General features: G+C 39.5%; 1 protein-coding gene across 1 annotated transcript in view; it reads right to left on the reverse strand.

Moving 5' to 3' along the window:
• Positions 1–26512, reverse strand: part of adamts7 (a disintegrin-like and metallopeptidase (reprolysin type) with thrombospondin type 1 motif, 7) — a 49129-nt gene that overhangs the window by 19104 nt on the left and 3513 nt on the right. The window contains exons 3-15 of the mRNA XM_076078787.1: positions 21152–21335; positions 19827–20020; positions 15711–15794; positions 14798–14922; positions 13780–13929; positions 11935–12078; positions 7701–7845; positions 3265–3357; positions 2599–2744; positions 1896–2065; positions 1664–1797; positions 793–913; positions 358–602 (exon numbers count right to left, since the gene is read on the reverse strand). Of these exons, the coding sequence (XP_075934902.1) occupies positions 358–602; positions 793–913; positions 1664–1797; positions 1896–2065; positions 2599–2744; positions 3265–3357; positions 7701–7845; positions 11935–12078; positions 13780–13929; positions 14798–14922; positions 15711–15794; positions 19827–20020; positions 21152–21335 (1935 nt within the window). The remainder of the gene's footprint in view (positions 1–357; positions 603–792; positions 914–1663; positions 1798–1895; positions 2066–2598; positions 2745–3264; positions 3358–7700; positions 7846–11934; positions 12079–13779; positions 13930–14797; positions 14923–15710; positions 15795–19826; positions 20021–21151; positions 21336–26512) is intronic.

Consider the following 26512-nt stretch of genomic DNA (forward strand, 5'->3'; position numbering starts at 1 on the left):
TGAGCTTTGACCACCCAATTTTAATCAGTTCAACCTTGAGACCAAGTGAACGTTTGTGCCAAAATTGAAGAAATTCCCAGAAGGTGTTTCTGAGATATCATGTTCTCAAGAATGATACGGACGTACGGACAACAGCGACCACGGCTGTCGTCGGCGTGGAGACATAAAAAATAATTTTCAACCACATACAGAAAACATTCAGCCCTTATTGACAAAATATTCCCAGGATCTAAGGGACTACTTCACAAACTAAAAATGTTGCATATTTCCTGTTTGTGTTTCCACCACATCTGGCATACTAGGTTTGGCTTTCTGGTCTTGTAAACGCAAAACATTACATTTAGACGTTAATCCGACCTGAATCCACAGTGGCTCCATGGTGGGCCCAGGAGACGTCAGGTTCTCCAGGTGTCCCGTCCTCTTGTAGGTGAATACCGTCCCGGCTGCCTTGTACTCTCCATTCCACTGAATCGTCCAGCCACCATTCAGAAAATATTTGTTGGGGTTGTCACTTCGTAGCGCCAAGAAATTCTCAGCTTCAGCCACTTCCTCGATGCGGATGTCCCAAGCTGCCTCTGGGATCAGTCCAATGTCTACGTAGCCTAAAGGGCATTGAAGGACAAAGTTACCTGATACACAGTTAACAAATAGTGGAGAAGACGGAGGAGAAAAATGCCACCTTGGAGAGTTTTAGGCTTTTACCAAAAGGAGTTTTGTTTTAAATTGTCATTCATGTCAAAATATCTTCCACAAAGTGGTCTATTGCTAAAACACAGTTATTAGGAAACTTACCAAGTCCTTCAGTCTCCTCAAATGTTCTCCTCACAGTTGTACAGGTGGAGCCGTTACCGAGACACACTCCACAGCGATCCTCGACAGCACGGGAGTCGATCACATAGTCGCAGCCTAAATTCTACAACACATATGCATCAAAATGAACTCCACAATGCATTATCACAATATTATTAGATAACAGGCATAATGCTGCAATAAGGGGACTGCATATTAAAGACTTAATGAGCCCTAAAGGATCTGTTCATTAGTGCACAGAACACAACCATGTCTCACCTCATCTCATCTGCCCCTGACTTGTTCAGATAAGACAGGAGATGTAAGTGAAGATCCAAGTAATCCTTAATATCGTTTCTTGCTGCTTTATAATTATTGTCACAACCTGTACTGAGTTAAAGGAACACTATGGAATTGAAATAAAGAAATACTGATTTGGCATTCAATGTTACAGCGACCCTTCAAAACTCCAAATGGTTTCCAGGTAAAAAGGTGGAAGACATGTTGCTTCCTGACATAAATGTCACAAAATGTCATGAAATCAGAGCCACAAAGTCTATAATTGCTGTCCACTCAGTATCAAAACAACGTCTCTATCAGTGACTGGCATTTTGGCCCCCGGGTGATAGGCAAGAGCAGTGTGATAACAGCCATGACGTCTTTCTATCAACAAGCTCATTTTCATGCAGAATGTCAAATGTACAACACTGTGTTGCAGAGAAAACCAACTAAATATACTGCAGAAGCAGAAACACGGAAATTAATGAGAAATACAAGGATGGAATAATCAAGTGAATGTTGTCAAACGCTGAAGAGGAGACGACGAAACATATTGGTGAAAGAATATGTGGAATAGTAGGAACGGTGTTGATACCTTACAGATGCCATTCACGCACACATCTCTGCTTTTGTTGCCTTGGTAGCACGGCGTCCCATCGGCGACGACCTCCTGCATCTTGTCAGAAAAATGTTCATCCAGTGGACGGCAGTGCAGCTCACAAGGGCTGACTGAAAAGAGTTTTCGGAGAGACACAAAGACACCAAATGGTGCCGTTTTAACACTGCCTGAATACCGTCACAGCCTAAATGAAGTTTGTTCTGCTCACCTCGGTTGATGACTGCTTCCCACTTGTAGAACCGGCCCTTGTACGGCACGGTGTTGAAGTGAGCACACTGGATGTCTCTGAAGGTGGGCAGTTCATGAGGACACGGTGTGGCGTTGCAGATCTTGTACCTCCGTCTCTCTCCCAAACAATACCTCCCTCTGTACTTAGGACTGTTGGATTGTCAAAGACAGTATTTCAGTTCTGCTCATTGACTCTTACTTTCAAACATTTGTGATATGGTGAGAAATGGTGGAGTGAAGAGGAGACGTTTTAGATCTGTAATAAGTAATAAAAAGGTTCTGTGATATCTCTCTGTGATTTCTTTGCTTATAACATCATCCCTATCGTTTATAGATTACACAATAACTTCTACCGTCTCTCACTGGCGATCTAAAGATCGATGAAATGTGTGAATTAAGTTACTGCCCGATGCTCCTTTCATTATCCAAATGTCAATCATAAGGTTAATCTCTCCATGTTCTTATAAAGAGACTACATTACACAGCCTGAAAGTCTAAGAATAGTTAAACAGCCTTTTACCAATGGCTCTGTGTTTAAACTCAGATATCGGATATTAAAGGATTAGCTCATAAATAAGCCTCATCATTCACAGAAAAAAAAAAAAAAAAAAAAAAGCAATACTAACAATAGTTAAAAACAAGAAAACTCCCTGAAGTATTTTTGGCTGAAGAGTAAAACTTACACTGGGTTATCACATTCTCTATGGCCGCTCTGGACTCCGGCCCCACACGTCCTCGAACAGGCCGACCACTCGCTCCACGATGCCCAGCCACCACTTACACTCTCTGGCTGATATCCCACCACCACACACTCTCCACTGAAACACCACTAGTAAAAAAAAACAAAAAAAAAAAAACAGCAAAGCTTAAATTATCAAATACATTTATACAAACTGTGAGCTTCATCTTCTTGTTCTTTCAAGGTATGCATTCACCATGTTGTCTGAAATACAGACAGAACAGTTTGTACTCTATTCTGATACATTACGCATGTCTAAATATCACCACATGTAGATTTTCTCTGCACTTTTTATGAGAGCCGAGAATATTTTGTTTGCGCTTTATTACTTTGCGTGTCACGGTAGTTTGTGTAGCTACATTAGTCACTAATTTCATTCTGCCAACCTGCTGCCACGAGGCATCTGGTTCATGTTCTTTACGGTCATATGCACAATAACAGTGAAGATGAAATTAAATTCTTATTTCTCTCAGTTAAAAAACAAACACTGCAAATAGGAAAGACTCCCATGTTAAAGCCCCTTCCCATTAGAGACTGAACACTCATGTCAACAACAAATTCACAATGCATGTCTCATTAGTTTTATATGCTCATGAAATGAAAGACTCACCTTGTCCTCTCCACAACTGGTCCCATCCACAGCCCCGTCCAGCTTTGAGTGGCAGGTCGTTCCCACAGTGCACCACAGAGTGCTGCATATGTTCTAGGAAAGCAGAGAGGGATTTGTGTCTTAGTACCACAGCATGTTTGCTTGTGTACTTATGATAAATTAATAGTAAACAAAAGAATGTTTAAAATGCAGATTTTGTATGAAAGCGATCAATCTGGATTTGCAGACGTGTTGAAGATGTTCTTCCTCTTTTGATTGAGTTTTGTATATATTTGCACTTATTTTCTTCTGCCACTGTGAAAAGCACATTGAGAATATAAAAATAAGTTTTACGGACAACAGTCCTGTATCCGCAACAATAATGAATCAAAAGATCAATAAGAAGCAGTTATTTACCACAGCGGTAAAAATCTGCGTGTGAAGACTGATAACACCAAAAGGTGAAATCTACTGTTTGTTTAGATGTTCCTTGGCTGATTGCTCCAATTATCTGAGCCCATTCTTGTTGCTGTTGCTTGACATTTGTGTTGAATGTGTTTGCATTTGGCCCAAAGCGTCATACTGAAGATTAGGATGTTTTTGTGAGATTTGAACCTTCAGAATGCAAGAAGTTAGTGATCTGTGAGCAATATTTATCTTATTTTCCACTTAATAATCTCCAACTATCTTCTGACTGATAACACAAAGATAAAGGCTGGGAAAGACACTGTCGATTCTCAAAGTGGAGATTACACATCCAAAAGAAATGGATTGATCATCTGAATCCATAGGAATCTTTCAATCAAAACATAACACTGTTTTGTGCGTGCATCCAGGAAGCTGTACTACAAAGCTACTGTCAATGTAACATTGTGTTAAAAATAAAACATGAAGTGAAACGGAAGTTAGAGTTTTAAGCTTGTGTACTGTGACATATGCGAAACATGATATTTTGTAATTGTTTTTGAAGTTATATGACTGGTCTAAACAGATCTAAACAGGTTAAAATACATTGTTTATTTCATCTCTTTAATTTAAACAACCTACTATATATCGTGATGTCTGTTACAGTACATCTGCGTACAGCCTAAAACTATTCTTACCATTGAAATCTTCTAAGATTCTATATTTGTCAACATGAAAATCTATAATTCTATCTAAAGTATCTCTTTGTTTATGCTGAATACAGTGTTCATGGCGATTTTGTTCACTCCTGGCACCATTTTTGTAATTCATGCTGCACTACCATGTGGTTGATGAGGTATCACATTCCCGCCAACTGCATGAAACATGAAGGTAAAAGAAGAGGTTGTGTCAATCAGATTATTGTATTATGTCCTCCGGTTTCATGAAGGAAGAAGACGGCTGGCTAATGCGGATGTTCCCAATCTCTTATATCGCACCTTCAAGCGTAAGGATACACATCATACATTTTGGACAGACACACTGAATGTCAACACGACTACGTTTGTATACAAGAAAACTCCACAGGGTACATTAAAACGTAAAGGTTGGTAAGCATGCTATAAAAAGAAACAGGCGCCGCTCAAATTTTAACTCAAGAAAATCGACTGGGAATTTGTTGCTGGATTGGATTTTGCTTGAATGGTGTTGTAATTCCGTAAGCCTTTGTGTGAGGCGCTTGTAGAAAAATGCACATGTTGTAACAAATTGTACATGTAGAGACACTACGTTGTTACTTTGAGGAAATTGGTGTAAAAATGCACGTGTGTGTGGTCTCCGCCTGTCCATCCTTTTGCCATTACTGCTGCTGTGGCCGGATGAGCTGCGTATAAATCATTCAGATCTGCTTCCGGCCATAATACACAGGAGTCTTACAAAGCTTTAAGACGGACAGCTTTAATGGCAGACGGGATTTATATCGAATCTGCAATACATCTACTCAAACACACATAACGCAGGAAATACTCTTAATCAGTCCGTTTATGCAAATCCTGTGTTAAAAATCGTTACTATGCTTCAATCACGTCAAGTCCATTCATTTCTTCAGCAGCGAGTTTGAATAATGAGACTGCTTCATGCCTCGTTCCCCATCGGCTTGTTAACCTTCCCAAAATCTCAACCGGTCACTCTAATTTCCTCATGCCGCATGCGACTCATGTTACCACGACCAGCTACACGGTAAGATGAGCGTTTTGCTTGTCTAGTGAGTTTAAAATCCAGCTCACGTCATGAATCTAGGATTGATGAATGCAGAGAGGGGAGTTTCCCGTGCTAAAAAGGGATGGCAGTTCTGTACGGCCATGTTGAGCTGCTTACAGATACAGAACATAAAATGAAACCAGCGGGGCCCTTCAGGCTCCAGTGTGCTCCATCAGACCTGCTTGTCAAACGGTTGAATAGCTTCTGAAGCCTCCTCCCTCAACAGCTTTCTCATGTTGGATTAAAGAAGGCGACGTGTCTGACCATATTACACAACCAAGTTTTCATTAAGGTCTCTTTTTCCTCTTTCTTGACACAACAATTGATGGCAGACTGAGGGACATAAAGAAAAGCAAAAATGATGCTGGCTATCAACTGTGGTATCCCTCAGTGCTGCCTACATTTTAGCATTTACAAATATCCTGCAGTTGTGACTTTTGACCACCATGTCTGGTGTTAAGCCGGAGTTACTCACTTCAAAATTCCTGAGTTTGAAACTTAAGCCTTAAACTTTTGTAGAAATGCATATACAGCTTCCCTTGGGGTCTTTTAATCCAGTGCTTCCTTCAGACTTAATGCAGCCTGAGACACAGTGTTACAACTCTAACTAAAGGTCAGTGCCATTACAGCTCCTTGTCTAGTCTGGGTTATTTAAAATAGGATGGGTTACGTCTCAGTGGTGAGACACTGAGACGAGATCATTACTGATAGATCGACATTTGAAAGATTACACTCAGCTGTTGACGTGTCATCTAAATGAACACTCTTAAATTGTTAATGGCACAATAGCACAGAGTGGCTTAATGTCAACTCTACAATTTGTAAAACGATTGTAAGATGAGGATCGAACAGTAACAAGCTGTTGGTTCGATCTATTGACACGGATTAAGAAGGACCTGTAGGTCCCAGTCTGGATTCAAAACTTTCAGTACGATTACTATAGTAGAGGCTCAAACCTTGGAGACATAATTAACTGTCGAGCTTGCCAGCAGGTGTGTGCAAGTGTTGATAATGACCACATGACACAGCAAAGTGCAGAGGGTTGTGGAAGCTGCACAGCAGGCTTACCGGCACCGTTCCTGTTGTCCATCAAGAATTTAGAAAAAAAAAAAAAGATGCCCTCAATCCCAGAACATTTTAAAAGGGCACATATCATGCTCATTTTCAGGTTCATACCTTTACTTTGGGTTTCTACTAGAACATGTTTACATGCTTTAATATTAAAAAGAAAATGCTCTGTTTAAGCACCTTTCTCTTTAAGCCCCACTCTCACAAAAGCCCAGTCCGATTGGCTTGCGAGAAAAAGATAGCAGCCGTAGGTTTGGAGTTTTTCATACAGTGTTCCCTTTACATAATCCATATAGCACATGTTGTGCACACAGAAGATTGAAGAAGCCGTGTGTAAAGACTCATTACGACAGTGAAGTGACCTATACTGCAGACATGTGTCCTGATTTCCTATATAATAATAAAATAGTATAAGGATATTGAAAATGTTGATAACTCAGTAACTCCGATTGCTCCTTCAGGCTATAATTTAAACTTATTTTGTGCCTAAATAAAAATAATATGACTGAAATGATTTCATTATTGTTTTTTTTCCAGTGAAATACGACCAAACGACAACTAACCAATATGTTGGTTCACTTTTATTGTTACAGGTTGTTTTCACTTGTCTCTTTGACATTGTCAGACCATAATCTATAAAAGAGAATATTTGAGCAACTGATAAAAATGTTGAAACCCACCTCCAAAGTTCCGTATATAGTATGCTACTCTACTTTATTGGTGAAGGTTATTAGTTATTGGTATGCACCCCGAAAAGAGGACCTGCAGACACCACTCAGGACTTTTAGTACCAATGTTATTTCTTTTAGGGTTATATTTTTATTACAGTTATTTCTCCTAAAAACATGTTAGAATTGAACATCAGTTAAAAACAGTAAAGCATGTACTCTTAGCTCTTTGGAGTAATGATTCAAATACAATATCCAATCAATCAGAAACAAAAAAAAAAGTTAAAGTAGGTGCATGTATTAATAAGAAGTACACATGGTGTACTAGAAGATGGTGTACTAGAAGAGTAGAAGAGCGGGTCAAATCAGAAGCAAACAGACGTCGTTGCAAGATTAGACATGGGAGAGACATGAAAACAACAACGAGACAGGCCAAGACCGAGCAAAGTAGAGAGAATAGTAGAGAAAGGAAAGAATGAGAATACAAGAGACCCCCATTATTTCCATACAACTGCACATGGCTTTGTATGGATTTATTTTGATGTGTTTATGCCTTACATCCATGTCATCGCAGAGCAGGGACCCAGATCCATACTGCAGCCGACACTGGTGGGCAGAGCTGTACAGAACCCCAGGAAGCACCGAGTTCAGAGACCGCTTATCCTTTACCGGGGCATCATCAAGGCACCAGCCCCAGCCGCGACTGTGAGGGATGGCAGGAGGGAGGTGGATGATTACAAAAAGAAACAGAGTCTGGTAAGCACACACACACACACACACACACACACACACACACGGTCAGATTGTGTGAGGCTTGTGGCACAGTCTGCCTTAAACACACGCGCAGTATTCAAGCAGACGCAACAGGCTAGAGTTGCAGTTTGTGTTTCATTTGTGAGAAGGTTTGCAAGGTTCGCCGCTCTCCTCACTGCATATGCATTTCATGGAAATAAGATGACATGATCACAGGACATCAATGGTGTTTGTTAACTTCAGCAGAAGCAATCAAGTTCAATCAAAAGTACATTCAAAGTATTGGTCCAATTAAAACAAATTAAAAAAAAACTGTTGAAGAAGTAATGTGTATTACATGTAAAAAGAAAGAAGAAGAATTTGCTTCTCCAGTTGTTTTATTGTACATATTGTGATGTTGCAAGTTTTGTTTGAGATGTATCTATTTTTTATTTTGTCTTGTCTCCTTTTGCTGCCTTTTTTGGCCAGGTCGTCATAAATGAGAACTGGTTCTCAGTTGACTCTAAAGGGAAATAATAATAATAATAATAGTCTGCTATTTGATTCTATAGTGAAGCAGCTATTAGTATAGCAGCACAGTTGAGCTGAAAAAAGCAGTGTCATTACCACTTTTAAACGACTTCCAGAGGAGGAAGTACAGCAAAGGGCATCGCTTAATACTTTATTAGGCGTCTCATTATAGCTTCCCATTACCGTCACAATAATGAGTATTTTGTTCAAATATATTATTTAAATTTAAACTAGGGTTGGTAATCTTTTTCAAAAACATTTTAGTTATGTTTGTTGAAATTGTCTTTATACCACAACAGCAATCAATAAATCAAATACTTTGACGAAAGGAAACAAAACGAACATGAATCTGGGTCAAATCTGGTATCTGTGGCTGTAGCAGGACTGTACATGCGCGCATTCTGCCCGGCAGTCATTGCGTGTCACCGGAGTCTTCCTCAAGGCAATTCCTCTCTCCCTTTAAATACGTCCTCCTGTTGCCCGAGTTACCTGAATGTATTCTGTTCATTTATCTATCGTTTGTCTGTACATGTTTTGAACGAATTACTTCAATAAATTACTCTTAATGGCTTTTTGCCTGTGGTGATTTTGTTGCAGTGGCGTGGGGAGTGTGAAACTAACACCGAGCTGAAATGAAATGAGTGCACATAAATTATGTAAATAAACATTCTCATACTGCGTTTGGCTGTAGTTCATAGTTTGTAGTGTTTTGCCACGGCTCAAACACACGGCGCTCAGCTGAGTGGAGGAGAGACTGACAGTGAAGATTTGGAGGGTTGAAGGCAGCTGCACCTGTTGATGTGAATGAACGCTTCACCTGTGTGACAGCTGACATAAAATCAAGGATTCATTCAGGCTCAATATAGCCGATACCGATCAGTTTAAAAAATACTTTGATCAGCCCCGATAGCAATCTTTGAGATCAGATCCGGACATCCAAAGTTAATATCAACATATGATTGAAGCAGCTTTAAAGAGCAGGTACTCTGTTCAACATTTTAGAACATGTACTATTTATAAAGTCTTGCAACAAGAAAATGTGCTCAAATTTAGACCAAATGTGACAATTTGTATATAGAAAATATTTGAGTACATGAGTTAACCTAAATAATAATTTAAAGAAAACAATAGACAAATAGGATTCAAAGAAACCTGAGGCTGATTGTTTGGCACTTAACCACAAATCTGAGATGCCGTCATGCCAACTGTTGAACAGCAGCAATTAAAATGTTCTCCATCAGTGCCTCCGGACTGAAACGCAGCTCAGAGGGAAAATTAAGTTCTACTGCGACCTTTGTCAAAGCCGGCTTTCCTGGAATGTTTGTCAATTAATGAACTCCCGAATTTATATATCTCAAGAATAAATGATGTTGTGACATATGAGATCTGATGAAATATGCCATGTAATGTGTGAGATATCTCTTTGGGTCTGTGGTTCCTCTATAGAGCAATTAAATTAACTTTCTTTGCAACTTGGCCTCTGTGGCCTTTCAGGAATTCTCCCCTGGACATTTAAGGAGGTCTCTGTTTATGAGTAGCCAATCTTTGTGATAACATCTAAACCACTCAGCTCAGTGTGACCCTTCACATTCCACATTAAACAACACCTACGGACCAAACCTCTGAAGCAGCACAGAGCAGCAGAGGCCTGCGGGACAACTAAAGCCATTCACAATAGGAGCCTTGTCCTGCAGTCAGTGGAAGAGATAAAAACAGAGAAAATGGGGGCGCTGGCATTTAGAGCAATGAGACGGGAAGACAAATATCAGTGAAATGATCAATGCAGATGTAGTGGTTTTGGAGTGGCTAGCTGACGTGGAGGTCAAAAGACGTGGACGCGACAGCTGAGAGGGGGAGGGCGGGAAGTGGGCTTTATCTCTCCATCACAATAAAAGGGGCTAGTCTTTATCATTTAGACCATTGTGAATGTTTTTTACCTTCATGTAACAAGTTATTATGGATCACATAAAAACAAATGACTGGTATCTGTACTCTTTAGTAGCACTGTCGCCTCACAGAACAACCTTGTGTGCTAAAAAAAATTACAGCAACATACAACTTGAGGTGCAACGTATTCTCTCCAGGATTACGGTCGCAGTTTTAGACAATGTGGACTTCTGGTTTCACACGCGACATGAACAGCGGTCTCCCGGGGGAATGATTAGAAATGTATTTGTGATACGTCATCATTGAGGGAGAAGATAAGTTTCCCTCGAAACATAATTGAAAACGCAGTTTCAATTGAATTGTCGAATGGGAACATTATTTTTTGGAGACAGATTTCAATTGTCTTTTTTTTTTCCAACCAGCATGTGACTCCAGCAGACTTATTTGCAGTAATAAACTCAAAACCACATATTAATATAAGTCAATGCAATCAAGCAATTACGATTAATAATATAGTCCGGCCAACTCAAACTTCACAATTGCACTGATGCAAATTTTTAACAAAGAAATGTGTGGGAAATGGTGCTTTTAAGTGCTGAGACAACTCTCTTGTCTCCTTTTTAATTACCATCGGCCAGACACACAAACGCACAAACCAGTGGCCTTTGTGAATCAACCTCCCACAAGACTAAATATCGCCCCACGGCCCTTTTTTCCACAGTTGAGTCAAGAAGCCACAATGCTGTCAAGCGGCTGAACACCCACTAAATGAATTCCAGATGCTTGGAGCTGAAGAACTGGGGCAACTACGGTGAAATATCTCAGACGTTCAACACATATCCTGTTGAAGAATCACAGTGCAAGTCTTTGGAAGCAGCAGCTGACATTTCCTTAATTATGAGCTCTTTGTTACCATGCGAATACTTTTAGTAGCACATTAACTCCATGGCCAACTGTTTGAAACTTTAAAAAAAAACAACGTATATTTAATATAGTTTAGCAGGCCTGTTTTGATTTCTGAGGAAATACAAGTATACACAGTATACTTATAGTACATTATGTACAGGTAAAGTGGTCAAATGAAGAGCTGAAGAAACATGGAATTAAACCACGGTGGGTCTAAACACCGCTGTTCACAGCAGCTCAGTGTTGTTCATGAGCTCTGTGGGTTGAACACGATAGTGTGTCTGCCCTCAGGTCAGGATATGGTAAATATTTTACTGAGAGTCTACAACAATAAAATTAAACTAGGATAAGCACACCCCTTAAAAGAGTGATCGCTTTATAAACATTACACTAGTTAATAAGTAATGTTACCTTACATAAGAATTTATTTGATCTTATTTTATATGACTTGGACAAATCTCATTGATCAATCAAAACAAAGAACTGTGAATATGAATTATCATCCAGACCAGATATACAAAATAAAAAAAATGCATGTACACCACCGACTGATATCGGCTCCTTTTACTTCCTTACATATAGTGTATATATTTAACGGACGGCCTTCGACAGCTTAACAGCACATGAATGCATCTAAAGAGAAGCGGGTACAGGAAACCTTAAACGCTGAAAACACACAAACTCAGTCATATGTATATAGTGAGCAGTGCAGTCACATGGGATGTGTGGCACTCACTCTAGGAAGCGGGTGATATACTGGCGACTGCAGCGTGACCACCTGGGCAGGGAGGTGCCGTACAGGAGCTGTGGAGACATGACGAAAGGTCGTTTCCCAATTGGTTCACAGTCATTACCGTTGCCATCATGCTGAATCCCAAAGCTGTGACATAGAAGCACATCCCACAGAGAGGGCAATTAAAGTGAGTGGGTAGAACATGAAACACGTACTTCAAGGTAAAGTTATGACAAGCAAATACATGCATCCGTCTATGGAGTGCAATTATTGTACATGTTTATATTACAATATTTAACATTTATATATTTTGCTGTGGGTGCAGCGATAGCGAGCCACACTATTGGCGGTGCACAGCTCTGATAAAAGAAATCAAATGTGAACAAACTGTTGATGCTATTTTGAAGGGTAACTTTGGTATTTTGTGTCTAAGTGACTAATATATATATATCTTTTTTTATTTGGTCCAGTAATGAGGGAGATCACTGCAGACAGCAGGCAGCAAACACGCTGCAATGTAGAGTAATTGTTTGGGGCAACTCCTCACCATCTTGTACGTCCACTAAAAGTGCTCGCTTTTACCGCTGACAGGCGAGGATTGTGTTTATAAATGTCTGGCATGAACCCTACAGTGAAATAAAGCATTTTTCTTAACTTTCTGCTGTTTCCCCAGACCAATAAAAAAAAAAACACTAATTTGTTCTCTGAAGCCCTTAGCAGCTAGTTGGCCTATATGCTACTGGATTGTGTATCGTATATTGGGTTTAATTATGAGAAAGAAACAAAACTATGAAAATGTTTTTTTTAAAGAAACATTTTCAAGCTACGATTGTACTTATGAATGCTGGAAACAAACTCTGTCAGTGCCCTGTTGGAGCTTCAGTGAGTCTATCGAGGTGAGTCAGTCTGAAGAGAATGGGTTTATGATTGCAAACTGCATGAAGAATTGTTAAATGGATTGATGGAGTAGGCCTAAAGGAGACAATGTCTCTGTGCTCTGCTGCTGCTGATGGTTTGTCTTCTTATTACAACACCATCAGTTAGCCACGGGTTCAGCATTGAGAACAGTTGAGGCAAACACTTATTTTTCCATTTATGTTTCCAAACAATGTGGTTATATGTGACCAATCAAAATACAGAGAGCAAATTTAAAATTTAAGTTAAAGTAACATCTAGTCTCTTTCAAAATCAAGGTGGTTTATAAATCTAAGGCAATAGTTTAGTTGCAGTATTGTCTAAAAGGGGAATCTGGAAGGCTGTTAATGTACAATCTACAAGCTTTGCCACAAGGAACGATGAGGGTGAACAGTTTCCTCAAAGATAATTCTTATCGTTTGTATTTCAAATAATCAGACAGTACCAATTAATGTGACACAATCATTCCTGTATGCACCCACCCTTATAATCCCACCGTCTCAGATAAGAATGACAGCTGCTAAGCTTTTCTTTCAGTCTTTTACCCCTTTTGATAGTCAAACAAGCAGTGACAGTCATATAGATAAAAATGGCATCTGCCTCTCTCCCATTCTCTCAAACTTCACCCACACAGACGTCATAAATATTAAGTCAAACGTTAAAAGTGTAGCACACTGTGCATTTGTGCAAAGCAGGTGGACATTGCCGTGGTAGTAAGGTGTATGATTGTCCATGGATGTTAGAATGAATAAACAATAAATATATTGATAGTTGAATATTAAATATAAATTATAATTTAAACTATATTATTGAATTGAAACTGGAATGGAATTTTTTTCTCCTGATTATTTGACGATGTGAACCTAAAGCAAAACATAATGTGTCGATGTGTGTGTGTGTGTGTGTGTGTGTGTGCGGGCAGTGAAACCTTACTTGTGTCCCAGCTCGTGAGCTACAGTGAAGGCCAAAGGGAGGCCGGTGTCCTCACTAATGCTGCAGCTGCGATGCGACTGACATATCCCCGCCACATGGGACAGACCCAGCGTCTCACACGGCATGTTGATGGCTGCACAGATGTCCTTCCTGTGAAAAGTGTGGTCAGATGTCGGTTGATTCAACATGAAAGGCAACACGTCTATTTTCATTGTGAATTAGAAACTGGTCGGAGTAAGTTGAGTCGCACTGGAAGGGGTATATCAATATAATTTACAAGCTAAAAGAACATTTAAATGGAATAAACAACAAAATGCACCCTGGTTAAGGAACTTGTCTGAAACAAGTGATGCAACTATGGGTTTGTAGATATTGTTAAGCAATGAGAATTATATTGTATCTTTAAGGGAAAAAGAGATTCAAGAGGTAAAAAGGCTAAACTATTTTTTTCAGTCATGTTTTTTTATAATCTATCAAAGAAGAATTGTCTAGAAGAGCTGCCCCTTCATACTGAAACAGATCGGTACGCTGCTTTGGAAGAAAGAAAATGGCATTTGTCAAGTGTCTGAGAGAAATGCTTTTTTTGTCCATGACAGCCCTTTGTGCTGGAAACTGCGTGATGTTTTTTTTTTAAATGGTTTGAAGGACACGTCGCTGTAAACCGTATGAATGACTCATGTTGTCTGAAATGGTTGTTTGTCACACTGGCAGTTTATTAGTCAGTGAACGCATGAATGGTTCAAGAAGAAAACCCTGAATCAGTCAGGGGTGGACGATTCCACTCGTCTTGGACCGATTTTTCCTTTTTATTATACCTGCTGTTCATCTATTGAGGCATTTGGGATTTCATTATTATTTTTTTAACTGCAGTGTTCACTACATCCTGACCTAACATCTTTTAGATATCAAATGAAAAAGACAAAAATGTATGATGCTTTGATTATTCACTTTTCAATTGCGAATGGACTCCCTTCGGCGACGTGATTATGTGCGGCTGAGAGAAAGAGTATTTATTTACCTGGTGAGCAGAACTGCGACATCGTGGTGCAGCGGGTGTTCCTCTCCTTTCATGTTGAGTTTCTTCTGCCACTTACAGAAGCTGTTCAAGCTGTTGTCGGCATGGTGTGTAATCTTTAAGTCATCCTGTCACAGCCACATGTCACATTAAGTTAAAGGGAGGAGAGCGTAACGCAAACAAATACAGCTAGTGTCCCATAAGTGTTTAGGTAATGGGATGTTTACAGTGCACAGCAAAGAGAAAAATACAGGCTCTATTTGACAGCAAACGCTGTTAAATAAGTACTCTAGGTGCAGCTACATCTCACCATCTAAGCTTGCAGCATTCATTGCAGCCTTTTAATTGGCCCTAATAACAGTCATTCATACAAAAGTCAGGAAATGGTACAGCATGTACTGTGCTGCATGTATTTTCAACTTGTAAACATGATTATCAAGATAACTAAAGACGCATAAAAACATTTCTTATTTTTAGCCTGATACCTGACAGTATTATCAATCGTATAACAGTTGTATTCGCTTTAGTTCTGTTTATTTGCTCCATTCACATCTGTAACTTATTGCCAGCTGCTGCTAAGGACAATACAGGAAAGATTTATGTTCCATCTGGTAAGTGTTCACTGCTGCCAACAATGCAAAAGCAGGAACATATTTTGAACTAGAATAACCTTAGTATACTTTATTATGAATGTGATTTTGCAAACAGAAAGCCCTGTGTATACAGGTTACATTCATAATATAAACATAACAAATAGTTGATTGAATTGACAGCCCTGCTATGCATGTCCCTTACATTATTAGTGCACACATACACATTCTGCTCAGTATGCCTTTGAGGTATAAAACCTATTCCCTGTTGGTTTTTTTCCTTAAAATTAACCACATTTCATTATCATAAACAAATTAGTTTTAACCTCCTCCTGCTCCAGTAGGATGAGTCGAACAACCACAATGTTGATTGCGTTTCCAATACTGGCATCCAGGAACAGACCCGCCACCTGAAAAAGACAAAAAAATGCATTAAACATTTGGACCTCACTACCATGGCATTGGGTATATAAAATAATCCTAATGAGACACTTTATGCAGTATTTAGGCAGTTGATATTTAATTATTATATACTGTATTATTATTATTGATGATAATTAGCTTCATACAATTAGCCTTTTTATAAACCACGGCTAGTCATGTGTGGTAGAAACTTTGGGCTATAAATCTACAAAAACTAACAATCAAATGAAAAGAAGACATTCCTTTTATAACTCCCAACAATCTGATCTTTTTTTTTTTTTTTTTTTTTTTAAAGGAAGAATATATTTTACTATAGATCATGTCAAAACTTTGGGAGTAATAGGACTGTTGTTGTCAAGGAGGCCAATGTTTACAACTTAACACAACATTCATAAACGTGTTTCAAAAAGACAAATGAAACATTTTCCTTTTCAGGAACATCTTGTCCTGTGTATATTTTGCTTCCTTTGATTTGTTGATTCCTTTTAAGCATCAATTTACAAGTTGATCCGAGTCATTCAAAGGAATCCTTTTAGTCGGTGATGTAAACCTTAAACAACCTCACAGGTTTGACATCAAAGCTTTTAGAGCGTCGCTGTATTTATTCCACTTGTTGTTGCTAATTATTGAGCATTAAAAATGCCTACACCAATTAAAGGGCTGGAAAAACTATAATTATAGCTTGTACTAGTTTAAACATTTACATTTTTTGTGTTAGTACACTACACTAATGTCAACACATCTTATGCAAATAACCTTTCAGTCAGTTTACTTCGAGTCGCTGCAGTTTCTCTGTGCTCAACAAACGGGAACAATGTAGAAACTGGCCCCATAAACCCTGAAATATTTACTTATTTTAAAATAAGATGGTTTACTTGGATGGTTTTAACAGTGGGAAAATTGTGACAAACAAACAATTGCATCTAAAATAGCCCATTGTTTTGACAATGACTCATGGTCTTGAGCCGAGGTGGCACGTGACAATTTAGAGCTCTGCTTTATTAAGGGCACGAGGCAGCGAGGGGTTTATTACTGGAGAACAGGGTCACGCTATGAGAACCGTGAAACAAAAGGTGAAAGGAACTGATGAGATTCAAGACTGTGAGCATCATTAACACCAAACCTTAAAGGTCTCATTATATACTGATTATAGCCTGAATCACACCAGCTGTTGCAGATAAAAGCACCATTTCGCTTTGATTCCCAGGGCACAGAGGCAGTATGTTGGATTTATTTTCTTATATTCAAGTATAAGAGCATTTGTTCACAACACATTGTTGTATGAAGACAGACAGCAATGAGCCTCTGATCGGTTTAACATAGTCAAGTCACAGAAAACTGCGCAACTGCAAATGTAAAGATGCTAGAAAGAGGACGACTCTGAAGGCGTCAGTATGCTTCAAACAAAATGCTTGTCAAATTGTTAGAAAGCATCTGAAACTCCAACTTTTACAAGTATTTAAGTTTAAATTAAACCCCGACACACATTTAGGATTTTCGGGCCGGCCTTCGAGCGAGGCAGACACTTTGGCCTTCAAACCGTGTTCAAACATCTCTTGCTAGTTCTTTTCAAGCACACCTTGATCCATGCTACAGAAACAGTAATATTTACAATGGAAACTGCAACTGTGATCATCTGCAATCATCACAATAATAACAGATAATTGACCCACAATGTCAGCTAAATTGTGGTGCCTAGGATATGCTGTTTTGCAATACTGGTCATTAAAAGAATACTTTAAAAAGGTGCATCCTGGTATATGGATCATCCCGGGACAAATACTGTAAATACTATAATCACATCATCTCATCTTTTATCCACACACAAATACAGGCACGCTTGTCCATAACAACGCAATATTTCCTTTTAATAGCCCAATTCTATACAATAATTCATGCACAGGCAGGCGTTCATTTTTCAAAGTCATTCATTCACTAAGCATGCTTCCTAATGCATACGGCTCCAGCCTTCTAACTATATTTCAACACAACAAATGCCTTGTTCAATGAGAGAACAACAAGTATTTCACTGTTCCGCCGACATGATGCTAAAGTTTGAGAAACTCAAATATACAATTTAGAAACTGCAACAGATTGTTGCCAAGGAGTAAAAGAGAGCGCCTTATTCTGCAATAAAAAGTGCATTTGTAAATAACCACTTGAGTCTGATCAGTTCGGTTACTACACAGAGCAACACTGGTGTTTTTGTTTTCATTGTTCTTGTTGTCGGGAAAAACTTCTTCTGTACAAGTTGTGTAACTGAGGCACTTCAGACAGAACAGCTTCGACACATAAAGGACTTAATTCATCTAAATGTTTTGTCTCTCATAGTGGCACTCATTCACTTAAACTTGTGCCGCACATCTTATAGCTGAATCAACTTTGCAACAGTCAATTTTTTTTATCTTTGTCCATGTTTCTCTATTGTTTCTCTCGTGAATAAAAATAGAGCTGCAGCTATTTAAAGCAACAATGTGCTGTTGATGCGACACGTTTCCTCTCAACCCACATGCTGCACATTTGCACCCAGTCTTGAAGGGTAAACAGTGCTTTAATGGGTTTCTACTGCATCTTTCTTTATGTCCATGTGACGTTTGTTTGGTGACATATGGCTGTAATAAATATCACAAAGAGAATACCATTAATAACCGTGTGAAAGGAAGTTGGGAGCCATTTTTGTAAAAGGGCATTTTTCTCTGCCGAGATTGATTATCCCGGCTGCTACATTGGGTGCACACAGCACAGCAGAATACAAAAGTATGAACCTCTTGTGAAGTTGACAACTTCAAGACGGCGTCAGTGGCGAGACAATGGAGCAGTCGGTGGCTGAGGAAGATGATGGCATTAGTTATGGTTTGGAGGTTGTAAGAGGTTGTTTCCCTCGATCCGGTGCGAGATCGTTTTCACAAAACGGAATCATTCCACGCTTTAAAGTTCAAAGCTGGAGTCTAGAAGACCCCCCCCCCCCCCCCAAAAAAACAACAGAGAGGATGTGAGGAATAATGTCCGCTTCCTCTGTGTATTATTGTCTGTAAAGCCTGTTAATCCGCAGGCTTCTCTGTCAGTGAATTACCTTTCCTGATGTTCTGTCCTCTGATGGCACTTTCAGTAGCTGCGGTGAGACCAGACATGACTTATGTGCTGATCAATAACAGACAAGGAGTCAGTTTGCTTAACCCCTAACTAGGTGGCAGTAATAACGTTAATTGTGAACGGCTAAATGAGAGGAGTTTAACCCATCCATTGTGTTACCGGATACAAGGATGGGAAAACTGAAACAGCATCTGGTCATTCAAAACATCTGGAAGATGGTCAAACATCCTGTAACTCTGCATTCAAAATATCTGGCAGGATTTATCTTTATAAAACCTTTCTGGAATGTTAACGGTGTAATTCAGCTACTCATAATAATATCGACTAATAACGACCAACTTTAACCTGAATGAGATTCAACGGGTTATTCAAGTAACCATATTCCTGTACAGGAAGATTTTTTAATCCTGCTACAAAACTGAAATGTGGTCTACAACTTCACATTCATTACTATTTCCTATGATATGGCCTCATTATCCGACATAAAAAGCGTTTGCTTGTAGCATTTAGAAAACCTGAAGAAGAAGTTACTAGAAGACACTGATAAACTAATTAAAAAGTCTTAGACAGTGATCACGCATTCAGGCACGTGCATCATCGTTTCCAGTAAGGCTGCCCCCTCCTAGTCCATCGGTCATTTTCTCTTAGTCAACATGGATTTCTTTTTCGTCAATTAGTCGTTTTTTATGCTTTGTTCAATAATGAATGGCGTATTTTTTAAGAAACTTATGAACACATCTCTGGTAAACACAAGATTTGACAGATATGTCGATTAAATCAACTGATCAATTTGTTGACAAAATCGTACGAGTGTTCGTCAACTTCTTTGGTCAAGAACAGATTTGAAATTAATAATGAAACTATAATTCGTACAACGTGGATTTTGACGCATGGAAACGTTGTTATTGTTATTCTCACATACTTACAATGTTCATGACAGCCAGGACGTAACTTTCCACAGCTTTGCTCCCATGATGCTCCACCATTTTAGGGTCGGCCACCACCAGCGTTTCCACCCACTTCTCCTTGCTGACTGAGCGTTGACGAATTCTCCTCCTCCTTCCCTGCTGCCGGTGCTCCCACCGCTCCCGCTGCCTCTCAATGTACTCAAAACTTTGATCTGGAGATTGGGGACAGAAATGGACATTTAAAAACTTTCTTACTGAGGCACATTGTGTGCCAACATAGGAAACAAACTATGACTTTTAACGTGAAAAAACTGTTTGTCTTGGAACCCAAAACCTGCCAATAGCCTCTCTGCCTTTAGCATTATTCTTCCTCTTTTTATTAAAATATTAAGTTAATACAGCAGGTGTGAGAATTAATCAATTTAACTTAGAATGGTGTTCTTCCCTGTTTTTGAAGGAGGAACACAAGCAGAACCAACATCCTTTGACAATTTAGCCAACATCAGTTTCATGGAATAAATGACGGGATAATCTGCCTAAAGCGACCTAAAAATCGACACAATAATAACTGTCTGTAGCCTTTAAGACATTGCACACACACACACACACACACACACACACACACACACACACACACACACACACACACACACACACACACACACACACACACACACACACACACACACACACACACACACACACACACACACACACACACACACACACACACACACACACACACACACACAACTACATGTGTCAGTCTATCCATCAATCTACGCATGGTAATAACACTGATACTTTGTACTTCTATTTCTTTCTGTGAGCAGTGTCATCAGCAGGTGCCTGAATAGAAAAAATAATAAATCTAATACCTGAGCCTGATTTGTTCTTTCAAAAGTATTAAAACTGCCACTTAGTATTACACACACTCCTGCATTGATGTCTGGAAGAGAAAGGAAAGGTGTTTCTTTTGTTTTTACTGATTCATGTGGCAAACGCTGTGCAAAGTCCTAATTATTCTCAAACTCAAAGCACATTTTCTCTGCAGGATGCTCCAATTATTTTCAGGGTCAGAATTTAAAGGAGCAGAATTATGAGCTCTGCTCTGCAGATTATCAGCCGGAGATGGACTAAAGAGAGAGGGACAACAAAATGTTGTCAACCGTCAGCTTCATTCTTATCAGTCAGTGCTCTGATTGAGTCTCACGTTTGCCATCTGACTGGATTTTATTAGTTAATTTCAAGGAATGAACAACAAGTATTGTAAAAACTTGTTAATAATGGTGCAAACATGTTTGTGTGCATGCGTGTGTGTGGTGAAAATAACAGTGACTTACTTGTGATTCCACAGGTACCGTTGAGAGGTTGTCTCCCTGAGATGGGCTGTACGACTGGACTCCGGGAGGGAGGGGACGCCTGGCGTTTGTAGATGGCGTGGGACTGTGGGCCTGAGGCGTCGTCGCTCGACTTCTCCAGAGGGTGAATGAAGAACTCTTCGTCGGACAACTTGAACAGTCCTGTCTGATGTAAAAGAAGGGCTGTAGGTCAGTTCTCCTCATGTCTTTTTACAGAGCCATTTACAATAATATCTTGATATTTCAACAGCACTTTCAAGCAAAACAATGTGCTTTCTGTATTTTATTTGATCTTCTGCAACAATAGACATTAACTACCAAACTATTATGATGAGCAATTAATTGTTATACATCATTATTTAAAGCAAAATTCCCAAAACATTTGTAGTTCTAGGTTCTTAAATGTGAGAGTTTGCCGTTTATATTGCAGCACATTGAGTATTTTGGGAGTTTGGACTGTTGTTCGGATTAAACTAGACATTTGAAGCAACCACCTTGTGCTTGTGCTTATTTTACTTCAGTATTTTACAGTTTTCTGATGTTATGTTAGTAGTAGTATGGCCCAGGATCCCACAAAACTGATTCGTCTCCAGGACACAAAAAGAAAACTTGGAAGCTTCCAGTGAAACAGTATAAACAGCCTGATGTCTTAAATTTGCTGTAGACATCCAGGGCGCGACTGACCCAGGAGAAAGATCAAATGTCACATAAATAACCGCACCCTAAACCACGCTGGCATGGTGCCAAAACCAAATTCCAGTAGCCCCACTCTTTTTTCTGTTGACCATCCTTGCCCCATGTATAATTCTTGTCCACCTTCTGCTCCCATCAGCTTCACTGGGAGTCCGTGACTCTTACAGACAGGAGGGCTGGTGCTAGAATACATGTACAGTAACACATGGGGAAAGTCGAGTAAGGCGAGACTGCCGTGTCTCAATATGCGCTCTTCTGTCCTTACACTTGCTATTTTGAGTGCATAACTATGGCAAAATGCAGTGCACTATGAGCAGTGTTGAGAAAGAGCTCGCAAAGTTCAGGTCACACAGATTCAAATGAACCAGTTCACCTTCATCGTTCACAATTTGGAGCCAAGTTCACAAAAAAATGAGCTAGTTCAAGTTCATTTCTTCAGTTTTTTTCTTTTAAACTGGTCAGATTATATTTTAGCCCTATATTTGAAATATCACTATTTCATGTCTTACATTCTCATTTTACTTGTGTCATTTTCATACATAGGCCTTAATATTTATAGAGCATTGTTGAAGGGAGCCTGAAATTCAAGATTTCTCAAGATCTTCAACGACTGCTTCATTGTAATTTTGTGCACGTGATAACAAATAACTTTAAACGGTCTCAAAACCTGTGCACATAAAAACCTTTAGTAACCAGTAGTTTTTCTATTACATTCATTTGTACCCATGTTTTGTTTTTTGTAATTTTGCAAGATTTCACAATATCTGCAAAACAGCATTATGTTTATGTTTGTATTCATTATTTACTCCAGTTGACTCATGCTTTCAGCTTAAATACACAGGAGAAATGCAAACAAGACATTCCCCGTTATATTCACACTGCACTATACATTGCTGTAATGTTCTATTCAATATTTAGACTGAGTTGTTGAGACTGCTTTCCATCATGTGCCCTCTGCTCTGTAAATAACCTTCATCCTTACACGGTTTGTTTGTTTGTTCTGTGAACCTCTGTAAATACCAAGTAGTCTCTGCCCCACCGTCACCAGCAAAACCTCTAAAACATGTATTCCACCAGTAGCTCATTGAGTTCTTACATTATTGTATTTTAAGAAAACATTTAGTATGACACAATCCTGATATTTCCAAGATAAGGTTAGGTCAACAATCTTTCCAGTAAGAAATAGAGAACACATCCATTTGACATTTTGAGTTCAGCAACAGAGAAAATTGCACAGGCTTTGGTTGACACGTTGATATTTGCTTTGAAACTATAAAGAATCAGAGGACAACTGCCTTTGTACACCATCACATACGTATGCGCATGTTCGGATCAAAAAGAGCCGACGTGCATCTCAACAGCATGTCGGGTCGCAACAGTTTAGATCTATGGATTCCCAACCTCCTCAGTAATCAGAGGGTTGGGATGGGAGGTGCAGCCAAATATCAACAAGGGTGTGTTTTATCTCTTACAAGGCTTCTTTAGTTGTACACAGATATGTCAGCAATCAGTTATTAAAGAAAATAAGTATTTCTTTAGACCATTAATTGCTAAAGTAGTTCTTTGATTGGTGTGATGACTCCTGCCACAGTGTAACAACAGAAGCAATAATAGACTTATAGGTTATATAATTTTTTGAAAAACATTGAGTTTGAATAATTATAATCTGTATACTTCAGCTAAGCAGGTCTGAAGCCCCATACACTCGTACTTTAAGTGCCTTTTGTCCGGATACAATGAAATGACCCCACTTACCGATTCATTTGTGAAAAGTGACATTTTTTATGAATTCATTAGGACTTCAAAGATCAAGCAGATGGAGACCAGTACTAGAACATTAACACCCACACAAACACGCGCCACTTCATTAACAACACTTGCTTGTACAGCTTCTCCAATTAACCAACTGCATTTTCAAAAGTCCACACAAGAAAGGTGCAGAGAGAAAACAGAAAGCAGGACAAAACTGCTGTATGTCAACCAGTCACGATGCAGTTTACATTACTCCTCCACCACAAGGACACACATGTAATACTTGATTAATCACAGGCAAACATTAATGCTCGTCTCAGGTTTGACAAAGGCTTCGGATAATCTTTAGGACTAAAATAAACCCACATGAAGAAGAAATCAAGGAGTCTTTCAGGACCAAACAGAAGAATGGTCATAACTGGCCACAGCAGTCAAGCTGACTTCAATCTAGCTGATGATCACTTGCTGCAGACCAGACTGAAGCCAAAAAGCCCCAAAACGAGCAAGCAGCAAAGCCGGCTGCTGCACAGAGCTGGCAGAGCACCACCAATGTGGAAACCATGCGTCTGCTGAAGTGGGTTGGATTATGGGTTGTAAACTTCAGAAAGGAAATGTCTGCAAAGGATTAACAATTAATTATCCATCGAAATGCCTTTGAAGTTCATTTTTGTGTGTCGGATTACTTTTTGGTCTCCTCTGAAAACATGAATTAGTGTGATTAGTGCTTATTTTTTAAAGTGTGTACGGGACTCTGTGGAGTTTTTGACATCTAGCAGCGCCGTGGACAATTTTCTTACGAGTGGGTCCCCATTTTCTTTGGCACATGCGTCCTAGTACACAGTCCTGCCAACGGTTTCCCACTATTCCTCTGATCCACAGGTGGCCTTAATGTACCATGAAGTGCAGCGATGTGCCAGCAAAGACAGGAGAGTCGACTGATTAAAGTGAACATGGATATAAACAATGCAGGGTTTGAAATACCTTTAAAAGGAAATGACACATGTTGTGAGAGGAAGGAAATTAATTCAACACGTTTGTTAGACCCAAAGGATACATATAATGAGTTTTGGTGAGAAACACTGAATATAAAAAGGTAACTTTTCTTTGTTTACAGGAAACCTTCACCTGCTCATTGCAACAGCCAGCCTCTGCAGTGAATCCTGCAGCTTTATATATGCTGATAGAATGCAGACAAGGTCGAGATGTTCGGTTACTATTCAGCCGAACATTAGAGTTGGTAAGACGTGTGATCTGTAAAACTCCAATTGCATATCAACCGGGTATGAACTAATGCAAGGTGATTCAAACTTCTCAAGAGCAGCTTTTGTTTTGAGATTTTTTTTTATGTGTAGAAAGCATCTAAAGTACCAGAAGGGTGCAGTGAGCAAAAACATGCAGTCATCGATACCTTCGTTTGGTGGAAATGGTTTCGTAGAAGTTCACAAAGCAAAGACACGACACGCGTTTCAACAGCGGTGAGCTGTAGAAAATCTCCGTACACATAAAACCTTGTAGCAGAGGGAATATAGAGGCAGGGGGGCGTGTCTATAGTTCTGACAGCTAAGATGAAAAACAGCACAGTGGGCGACAGATCACAAAAAAAGAAGAAGAAGGGATTAAAGACGAGAAAATATTTGCCTTTGGTCAGGTTAAGGGCAGATAAAGCTTTGAACAACATGAATACATGGATGGTGTCAAACGTGGTGGTGCAGATGGTTGCTGCTGAATTATTGCGCCCCTGTACCCGTTTCAATTTGATCATTTCCAGCAAGCCGATGGAGAATGAGCGTGACACTAACATGAAAGCGACTCTACGGTCTTTAGATCTTAACCCGACAAAGCTTTGTTCAGATGCAGGAGGATTTAATAAAAATCTGCAGGAAGTTCACGATGCTCTCGAGACAGAATCTCAAAGTAACGTTTACCTCGAGCAATTCAGATTGTATTCACATGACAATTCAATTCCTCAGGTGCACTATAAAGCAGCCTCCGAGTTAATCGGAATCCTGTTTTCTTGGAGAAAGGTGCTGATGAAAGGCAAAAGCTCAAGGAATTATTACTGACTACAGCGGCCGTTTCCTTTCTTACACGCTGAAGGCAATCTTTGTTTACTTTAAGAGGAGGATGCGAGTCTGGCGTTCGATACATTTCCCACCGGGGTTGCCTCTACAGCTGAATAAGGTCAAGCAGACCGAGTTTGAACAGAGAACTAAAAAGGGTCGTCTCAGCGGGGATTCTGTGTGCTTGAAGCTATACATTTTATTTTCCAGAAAAATCTTTATAATCAATGTGCCATATTCAGAGTGGCAATTAAAGGGCTAGTTCGGATTTTTTGAACTAGGGTTGTATGAGGCATCCCTAGCGGGGGGCAAAGAGCCACGCTGTGGGTCGGGGGCGATATCAGAGGTAGCCGCGGTCTTAGCGCAGTGCAGAGCGGCGGCCATTAACAAGCAGTGGGGAACAACAAAGAGACTCACATGCACCAACATGCATGCACGGCCGTAATGGCTACTGAAGCAAAGAACAGAGAAGCTTCTCTACATCTTTACATAGTAAATAGTTGTTTGCTGCTATATTAATGCTCTGAATATTGTATATAGAACCTTTAAATGAGGTTGTGATTAATAATTCATCAAGATAACAGATGAATTATTCAATCTCTGTGATAATCACATTAATTTGCTATTCAAACGAAGAAATGGCGAGTGCCATTGTGTGTGTGTGTGTGCTACAAGGAAATCCAGCATGTTTGATAGTCATGGACCAGCCTACTGAGGAGCAGTTTTACTGCAGCATTTGGAGAATAAAAAAAAAAAAAACAAGATTAAAAATAGTCTCTCTGAATGCACCTATGATCGCGGACCACTCCCTTAGCGGTCTAAAAAACATGCTCCTTTA

The sequence above is a fragment of the Anarhichas minor genome, unplaced genomic scaffold (genome assembly GCF_050575085.1).
Source record: "Anarhichas minor isolate MPS153535 unplaced genomic scaffold, ASM5057508v1 ptg000067l, whole genome shotgun sequence".
Taxonomy (NCBI): Eukaryota; Metazoa; Chordata; class Actinopteri; order Perciformes; family Anarhichadidae; genus Anarhichas; species Anarhichas minor.